Raw genomic sequence first — 10,021 nt, 5'->3', positions numbered from 1 at the left:
GACTCCAGAACCGGAGAGGCGTTTTGACTCCAGAACAGGAGAGGCGTTCCGACTCCAGAACCGGAGAGGCGTTCTGAGACTCCAGAACCGGAGAGGCGTTCCGACTCCAGAACAGGAGAGGCGTTCCGACTCCAGAACCGGAGAGGCGTTTTGACTCCAGAACAGGAGAGGCGTTCTGACTCCAGAACCGGAGAGAATGGAGCTGACAAGCTGCTACACATTCACTGGTTTACCAGAGAATAGACAGCTTTGAAATTTAAAATATATTATTGGAAGTCCTAAAGATAAAGATCAACATATATCATTACCATCAAGGACAAAACTGCACAAATCAATGAAACGCAATGACATACCATAAACTGTGTGACTAATAGTCAATGTCATGCAATCAATTCCTGTATTTACAGTATAAAAGCAAGCTCAGCTGTTCTTTACAACCTCAGGCAAACAGACCACAGCTTTGGTGTTTTTAGAATAACACACATTATTGGACTTGGACGTTCTAAAGTTAAAGATAAAACTACTACTATTACCATCAAGGACAAAGCAGCACAAAGCAGTGTCACGCAGTCAATCCCTAGAATGTCCCAATATGTTCTTTACGCCCACAGAGCAAACAGGACATGAAGGTAATCTGAAGTCTAAACCCAACACTGAGGGAAAGCAGGTTTCCTCGAACAGAACATGAAGCAGATTACAATACATTAAGTAGCCCTTTCCTTCAGTCAAATGCCCTCTTGTCTATATTGAATACATCGTTTAAACATTCACAGCGTAGGTTGGAAAAAGCATGTGAACCCCTAGGCTAATGACTTCTCCAAAAGCTAATTGGAGTCAGGAGTCAGCTAACCTAGAGTTCAATCAATGAGATGAGATTGGAGATGTTAGTTAGAGCTGCCTTGCCCTTTAAAAAACACTCACAAAATTTGAGTTTGCTATTCACGGGAAGCAGTGCCTGATGTGAACCATGCCTCGAACAAAAGAGATCTCAGAAGACCTAAGATTAAGAATTGTTGACTTGCATAAAGCTGGAAAGTGTTGAAAAGTATCTCTAAAAGCCTTGATGTTCATCAGTCCACGGTAAGACACATTGTCTATAAATGGAGGATGTTCAGCACTGTTGCTACTCTCCATAGGAGTGGCCGTCCTGCAAAGATGACTGCAAGAGCACAGCGCAGAACGCTCAATGAGGTTAAGAACAATCCTGGAGTGTCAGCTAAAGACTTACAGAAGTCTCTGGAACATGCTAACATCTCACTAAACAAGAATGGTGTTCATGGGAAGACAACACGGAAGAAGGCACTGCTGTCCAAAAAAAACATTGCTGCACGTCTGAAGTTCGCAAAAGAGCATCTGGATGTTCCACAGCGCTACTGACAAAATATTCTGTGGACAGATGAAACTACAGTTGAGTTGTTTGGAAGGAACACACAACACTATGTGTGGAGAAAAAAGGCACAGCACACCAACATCAAAACCTCCTCACAACTGTAAAGTATGGTGGAGGGAGCATCATGGTTTGGGGCTGCTTTGCTGCCTCAGGGCCTGGACAGCTTGCTATCATTGACGGAAAAATGAATTCCCAAGTTTATCAATACTTTTTGCAGGAGACTTGTAAGGCTATCTGTCCGCCAATTGAAGCTCAACAGAAGTTGGGTGATGCAACAGGACAACGACCCAAAACACAACAGCAGAATGGCTTCAACAGAAGAAAATACRCCTTCTGGAGTTGCCCAGTCAGTCCTGACCTCAACCCGATTTGACATGCTGTGGCATGACCTCGAGAGAGCAGTTCACTCCAGACATCCCAAGAATATTGCTGAACTGAAACAGTTTTGTAAAGAGGAATGGTCCAAAATTCCTCCTGACCGTTGTGCAGGTCTGATCCACAACTACAGAAAACGTTTGGTTGAGGTTATTGCTGCCAAAGGAGGGTTAACCAGTTATTAAATCCAAGTGTTCACATACTTTTCCCACCCTGCACTGTGAATGTTTACACGGAGTGTTCAATAAAGACATGAAAACGTATATATTGTTTCTGTGTCATTAGTGTAAGCAGACTGTGTTTGTCTATTGTTGTGACCTAGAAGAAGATCAGATCAAATTGTATTACCAATTTACGCAGAAATCCGGGTAATTCCGAAGGGTTCACATACTTTTTCTAGCCACTGTATTTCAGTCTTCTGTGATGTACATAAAGTGTAATATTGGGATGCAAACTCCAAATGTAATACATTTAAACTCTATATCTGTCATGGTACAGCTGTCTTTCTGTTAAGCCCATAACCATGTGTGTGAGGTGTATACTATACTGGAACCAGGCTACTATAAAGCCATCAGGAGTACAGACTAGAGCCAGGCTACTATATAGCCATCAGGAGTACAGACTAGAGCCATCAGGAGTACAGACTAGAGCCATCAGGAGTACAGACTAGAACCAGGGTACTATAGAGCCATCAGGAGTACAGACTAGAGCCATCAGGAGTACAGACTAGAGCCAGGCTAATATAGAGCCAACAGGACTACAGACTAGAGCACAGGCTACTATAGAGCCAACAGGACTACAGACTAGAGCCAGGCTTACTATAGAGGCCAACAGGACTACAGACTAGAGGCCAGGCTACTATAGAGCCAACAGGACACAGACTAGAGCCAGGCTACTATAGAGCCCCTCGGACTACAGACTAGAGCCAGGCTACTATAGAGCACACAGTACTACCGACTAAGAGCCAGGCTACTATAGAGCCAACAGGACTACAGACTAGAGCCATCAGGACTACAAGATAGAAGATCAGGAGTACAGACTAGAGCCATCAGGAGTACAGACTAGAGCCATCAGGAGTACAGACTAGAGCCATCAGGAGTACAGACTAGAGCCAGGCTACTATAGAGCCATCTTTAGTTTCAAAGTAGATTGGTTTAAGACAACCCAGAATCACTCTGTGTGACCCTGATTTAGACCATGAAAAGGTTTTAAGGACGCTTCCATGAACAAGTGTTGGAACACGTCCAACTACATTGACGATTTTCATTGGCTGATACAGAATTTGTTATAGGGAATAATCACCGCCACCTGATGAGGTTAGCATAGGGCTAAATGTGCCAGTTTATGTAAACGGGAACAGCTAACATGTAGCTTTTGATTACGTGCAACTATGTGAACAATTTTATTTGGCTGATGCTTAAACATTTTTTTAAAGTTTAATTTCAAGGTTATGTTCGTAAGAATGGCCCACGTGTCCCAAATGGCACAATACTGGTCAGTAGTCCAGATGATCAAACTAACAACAGACCATATAACTGGTCAGTAGTCCACACACACTCTACCCACACACACAGAGACACAAACACACACACACTCTACCCACACACACTCTACCCACGCACACAGTGTAATGTCATGGTACTGTGAATTTTATACTGATGCGGAATAAGAGAGTAATAATGTAATAATGTAATAATGTATTGTTGTGTTTTATTAATGAATTTCTAACCCTGTTTGGACCCCAGGAAGAGTAGCTGCTTTCGCAGCAGCTAATGGGGATCCTAWTTAATAATAAATACTATTTAAACAAAAATATGAAAGCAACATGTAAAGTGTTGGTCCCATGTTTCATGAGCTGAAATAAAATATCCCAGAAATGTTCCATACACACAGAAAGCTTGTCTACAATTTAGTGAAACATGTGTTTCCATCCCTGTTAGTGAGCATTTCTCCTTTGCCAAGATAATCCATCCACCTGACAGGTGCAGCATATCAAAAAGCTGATTAAACAGAATGATCATGACACAGGTGCACCTTGTGCTGGGTACAATAAAAGGCCACTCTTAAATGTGCAGTTTTGTCACACAACACAATACAACAGATGTCTAAAGTTTTGAGGGAGCGTGCAATTGGCATGCTGACTGCAAGAATGTCCACCAGAGCTGTTGCCAGAGAATTTAATGTTCATTTCTCTACCATAAGCCTCCTCCAACATCATTTTAGAGAATTTGGCAGTACGTCCAACCACAGACCACATGTAACCACTCCACGCCAGGACCTCCACATCTGGCTTCTTCRCCTGTGGGGTCGTCTGAGACCAGCCACCAAGACAGCTGATGAAACTGAGGAGTATTTCTGTCTGCGATAAAACCCTTTTGTGGGGAAAAACGAATTCTGATTGGCTAGACCTTGCTCCCAAGTGGGTGGGCCTATTCCTTCACAGGACCAGTCACGTGAGATCCATAGATTAGGGCCAAATKAATTTACTTAAAATTGACTGATTTCCTTATATGAGCTGTAACTCAATAAAATCGTAAAAAATGTTGCACGTTGCGTTTATATTTTTGTTCAATACCTGTCAACACCACACCTTGTGAGGATAATGGTGCTGATCCTTTAAAAAAAATGAAAAAATGAGTTGGAAAACTTTGGGTGGATCTTACACCATTACCAAATTCAGAATCCTTTCACCATTACCCAATTCAGAATCCTTTCACCATTACCCAATTCAGAATCCTTTCACCATTACCCAATTCAGAATCCTTCACCATTGACCTCCAATTCGATCCTTTCACCATTAGCCCAATTTCAGAATCCTTCACCATTACATCCAATTCAGAATCCTTTCACCAATTACCCCAATTCAGAATCTTTCACCATTCCGCCATACGTAATCCGTCTCACATTCTCCATACAGAATCCGTTTCCTACCAGTCGATCCTCCAAACAGCATCAGTTCACCATTCCTCCAAACACGCAATCAGTTCACCATTCTCCCAAACAGAATCCCGTTCACCATTCCTCGCATACACGAAATCCGTTCACCATTCTCCATACAGAATCCGTCTTCACCATTCCTCAATACAGAACCGTTCACCATTCCTCCAAACAAGAATCCGTTCACCCATTCCTCCATACAGAATCCGTTCACCATTCCTCCAAACAAATTCCTTTCACCATTCACCAAACAGAATCCTGCATTTCCAAACAGATACCGATGTCACCCTCTGATACTCCTCCAAACAGAATCCGTTCACCATTCCTCCAAAACAAGAATCCGTTTCACCATTCCTGCCAAAACAGAATCCGTTCACCATTCCCCAAACAGAATCCTTCACCATTCCCCAAACAGAATCCCTCTCACACATTCCTCCAAACAGAATCCCCTTCACCATTCCTCCAAACAGAATCCCTTCACCATTCCTCCAAATAGATATCCGTTCACCATTCCTCCAAAAAATCCCCTTCACATGTCCTCCAGACGAACAGAATCGTGTACACCATCCTATCCAAAACCTAGAATCCGTTCACACATTCCTCCAACAGGAATCCGTTCAACATCTCCAATAGAATCCGTGCACGCATCACCCAAACAGAATCCGATTTCATCCAATTCCTCCAAATCAGAAGTCCGTCCAACCATTCCGTCCGAAACACATCGATCCACCATTGCCAACAGAATCGTTCCATTCCTCAAACGATGTTCACGCACTCCAAAACAGAATCGTGTTCACCATTCCTTCCAAACAAGAGTCACCAGTTCAAAAATCCGTTCACCATGTCCCCAAACAGAATCCGTTCCACCATTCCTCCAAATCGAAGCATAACATCCAAAAGAATCCGTTCCACATTCCCCCAAACAGAATCCGCTTGTACGCATTTCCATCAATTGAGAATCCTGTTCACACATTCTCCAACATAGAGTAGATCCGTCACCATTCCCACAGAATCCGTTAACCAGCCAAATATCGACGTTCACCACTTCCTCCAAAACAGAATCCGTCACATCCTCAAAAGAATCCTCACCATTCCTCCAAACAGAATCCGTTCACGCATTCCTCCAACCATAGAATCCGTTCACCATTCCTCCAAACAGAATCCGTTCACATTCCTCCAAGACAGAATCCTCACAACTCTCCGAAAAATCCGTTCACCCATTCCTCATACAAATCCGTTCACCATTCCTCCAAACAGAATCCGGTTTCACCATTCCTCCCAAACAGAATCCGTTCACCAATTCCTCAAACATAGAATCCGTTCACCATTCCTCCAAACAGAATCGTTCACCATCTCCAAAACATGAATCGCCGTTCACCATTCCTCCAACATAGAAATCCGTTCAAGCCAGTTCCTCCATAGAACCGTTCACCATTCCTCCAAACAGAATCCGTTCACCATTCCTCCAAACAGAATCCGTTCACCATTCCTCCAAACAGAATCCGTTCACCATTCCTCCAAATAGAATCCGTGCACCATTCACTCCAAACAGAATCGTTCACCATTCTCCAAACAGAATCCGTTCACCATTCCTCCAAACAGAATCCGTGCTCACCATCCTCCAAACAGAATCCGTTCACCATTCCTCCAAACAGAATCCGTTACCATTCCCCCAAACGAATCCGTCACCATTCCTCAAAACAGAATCCGTTCACCATTCCTCCAAAACAGAATCCGTTCACGTTCTCCAAAAACAAATCCGCTTCACCATTCCAAACAGAATCCGTTCACCATTGCTCCATACAAAGAAATCCGTAGCCCCCATAACTCAAGCTCCACCAGCATATTTACAGTAGGTGTGGGGTTATTTTCTGCTCATGCGTTGCTGATTATTGGACTCATGTCATCTGACATGGCACCCAGGTTCCAATCAAGTGCCAGTGAGCTCAGCAAACTCCAGGCGTTTACATTAGTTGCATGACATGAAAATAGAGGTCTTTGGCACAGCAGTGGTGGGTTTGGCGTCAAAACTAAAACGCATGAGCAGATAATAACCCCATCCCTACTGTAAAATATGGATCAGTGATGTTATGACGCTATTCTACTTCCAGGTGCCCTTGTTRAGGTCAACTGCATCATGAACTTTACCCAGTACCAGGATATTTTTTGCCCAAAACCTGTTGTCTCCAAGACTTGAAACCCATTGAAAACCTGTGGTTTGAATTGAAGAAGCACAGATGAAGGATATCAAGGATCTAGAAGGATTTTGTTATCAAATGGAGGATTGGTTATCCAGTTATCCTCGAAAAGTGAGGTATTGAAAACAAGGGTGTCAGTAATTTGTAACCCTACCCTTTTGAGATAACTAAATCTCTTTCTCTGCGCAATTGTATTAGTAAATAATAACATTTCCAAATGTTTTTGGAGCATACAATATAGCTCAATATTAGAATTATTTATTTTATACAKTCATTTTTGCTCTTCTTTATCAATGGTGTTAATAATTTCGGACCACGCTGTATATCTGATGTTTAATGATTTACATTATGATTTATAAGGGATATAAGAGCCTTTCGATTTGCTAAAAGTTATTATAACGTGTTCTATAAACAATAACAACAACGATGCATTTGAAAAATAAAATGTTTTCATCTTTCCTTAGAATTGTAGTTGGGTTTAAACCCTAAAAAACACATTGTAGGGAGCAATACTGTGGCTGGATATTTACTGAATACATTTTATCACGATTAAAACATCAGGATTATCTTGGAACATTTATTATTTCACAATCTGCTAGAAATTAATTTCCTTCTGTGGAAATGGATACAGCCCAGTGGAAATAGCGAGATGTCTGGTGTTCTACATAGGCTACACAGTCCGAAAAGTTTTTAATCACTACACTCAAACTCAGCCGTCCAAATTCATCTTCTGTGTCTATACTTCTAACTTTCGTACCATAAATAGACATTAATTCGAATAGGATAAACCTTACCTTCAATATCTTCAAAAGTTAAACGGGCATTTTCGAGTGGTCGTGAGCCATGGCTTCGATTTTGTCGAGTTTTACCTTGCGAACCGTAGATACTCTTCTCCTGGACAAGCGGAGCTGTGAGACGCTGCCRACAGCGCTCCAGAACGGATCCCATTGGAGGAACGGGGCGTCAATAAGGAAGAGGCCGATACGGTATTTCCTGTGTAGGGATTGGGGGGGCAGTACCCCGGTGTGTGTGTGTGTTTATAAAGAGATTAGGGGGGGCAGAACCTTGAGCAGATTTAACTCTTTAATGTGGCATGAGAAAGACACCGGTCACCTGTTTTATAATTAGCTCAGCAGCCATGGGTAGTAATAGGCCCACAGTCTATCAGCTGTAAAGAGATAGGCCTCTAGAGTAGTTTACAATAGATTACAATGCAATATAATATAATACATTATAATAGAATAAGAGAATAAGAGAATATAGTATAATAGAACAGAGTATATTACAATATATTATAATAGTGTATAATAGAATAGAGTATATTACAATAGATTATAATAAAATAGGTTATAATAGAATATAGTATAATACAATATAGTATAGTATAATAGAATATAGTATATTACAATAGGTTATAATATAATATAGTATAATAGAATATAGTATATTGGAAGAGATTATAATAGAATAGTTTAGAATAKAATATAATAGAATATAGTATAATAAAATAGAGTATAATAGAATATAGTATATTGGAATAGATTATAATAGAATATCGTAGAATAGAGTATAATAGGTTATAGTATAATAGAATAAAGTATAATAAAATATAGTATAATAGAAGAGAATAGAGTAGAATAGATAATTAGAATATAGTGTAATATAATAGAGTAGAATATAATATATTATAATATAATAGAGTACAATAGAATAGAGTACAATAGAATAGAGTACAATAGAATAGCGTAGAATAGAGTATAATATAGTATAACAGAATACAGTATAATAAGGCCTTCAAAGTGGCGTGGCAGTCTAAGGCACTGCATAGGCTACACAGTCCGCAGTGCTAGAGGCGTCACCACAAACCCGGGTTCGGTCCCGGGCTGTATCTCAACCGGCCTTGATCGGGAGTCCCATAGGGCGGAGCACAATTGGCCCAGCGTCTTCCGGGTGAGGGGAGGGTTTGGCCGGGGGGGCTTTACTTGGCTCATCACGCTCTGGCAACTCCTTGTGGCGGGCCGGGCGCCTGCAGACTCACCTCGGTCGTCAGGTGAACGGTGTTTCCTCCTACACCTAACCACAGAGTCTCACCTCCTACACCTAACCACAGAGTCTCCCCTCCTACACCTAACCACAGAGTCTCACCTCCTACACCTAACCACAGAGTCGCCAGCGATCAGCCTGCTGGAGGACCTAGATAGCCAGCATCAGCCCTGCTGGAGGACCCTAGATAGCAGCATAGCCTTGCTGGAGGACCTAGATACAGCATCAGCCTGCTGGAGGACCCTAGATAGCAGCCATCAGCCCTGCTGGAGGACCCTAGATTACCAACGTCAACCCTGCTGGAGGACCCTAGATACCAGCGTCAGCCCTGCTGGAGGACCCTAGATGCCAGCATCAGCCTACTGGAGGACCCTAGAACAAATCAGCCCTGCTGGAGACCCAGATTACCAGCGTCAGCCTTGCTGGAGGACCCTAGATACCAGCGTCAGCCCTGCTGGAGGACCCTAGATCTACCAGCATCAGCCCTGCTGGAGGACCCTAGATATCAACGTCAGTTCTTGGGTCTCTTCTCCAAGTAGTGCTTAGCACATCGATGACTAGTAGGTCGACTGACGGCCAGTCTGTAAGCCTGGAAAAGAGTCTACTCTGCCATGCAGCTCAACCGAAGTTCAATGGCTGATATTCTAAGGAGATAAGCCCGTTTGCCGGGGTGCTCCTCAAAAGTCCAAAGTGAAAAATTCAATGAAGCGCGTGTAAACGGCGGTGGTAACTATGACTCTCAAATGGGGAGAGAGAGTGGAGAGAGAGTGACTCTAGGCATTGGTGAAAGAGCAATGACTCTGGGTTAGGTGGAGGGAGGGAGACTGTGTGGTTAGGGTGAGGAGGAGTTACTCTGGGGTTAGGTGAAAGAGCAATGACTCTGGGGATAGGTGGAGGAGCAGTAACTCTGGGGTTAGTGGAGGAGGGGAGATCTGGGTTGGTGGAGGAGGGGTGACTCTGGGGTTAGGTGTAGGAGGGGAGACTCTGTGGTTAGGTGGAGGAGGGGAGACTCTGTGGTTAGGTGGGGAGGGGATACTCTGGGGATAGGTGGAGGAGGGGAGACTCTGTGTGGTTAGGT

At 42.9% G+C, this 10,021-nt stretch overlaps 1 protein-coding gene across 1 annotated transcript in view; it reads right to left on the bottom strand.

Moving 5' to 3' along the window:
• The window catches only part of LOC112076315 (interleukin 11 receptor subunit alpha), a 31,136-nt gene extending 23,258 nt beyond the window's left edge, over positions 1-7,878 (bottom strand). Inside the window, exon 1 of the mRNA XM_070441262.1 lies at positions 7,695-7,878. Coding sequence (XP_070297363.1) covers positions 7,695-7,848 — 154 coding nt within the window. The 5' untranslated portion in view covers positions 7,849-7,878. The remainder of the gene's footprint in view (positions 1-7,694) is intronic.
• Between the last annotated feature and the right edge of the window lie 2,143 nt (positions 7,879-10,021).

This window comes from Salvelinus sp. IW2-2015, unplaced genomic scaffold, assembly GCF_002910315.2.
Source record: "Salvelinus sp. IW2-2015 unplaced genomic scaffold, ASM291031v2 Un_scaffold3688, whole genome shotgun sequence".
In the NCBI taxonomy this organism is placed as follows: Eukaryota; Metazoa; Chordata; class Actinopteri; order Salmoniformes; family Salmonidae; genus Salvelinus; species Salvelinus sp. IW2-2015.
Note: the sequence above shows the minus strand (reverse complement) of the source record. Positions and strands in the feature narration are given on the sequence as shown.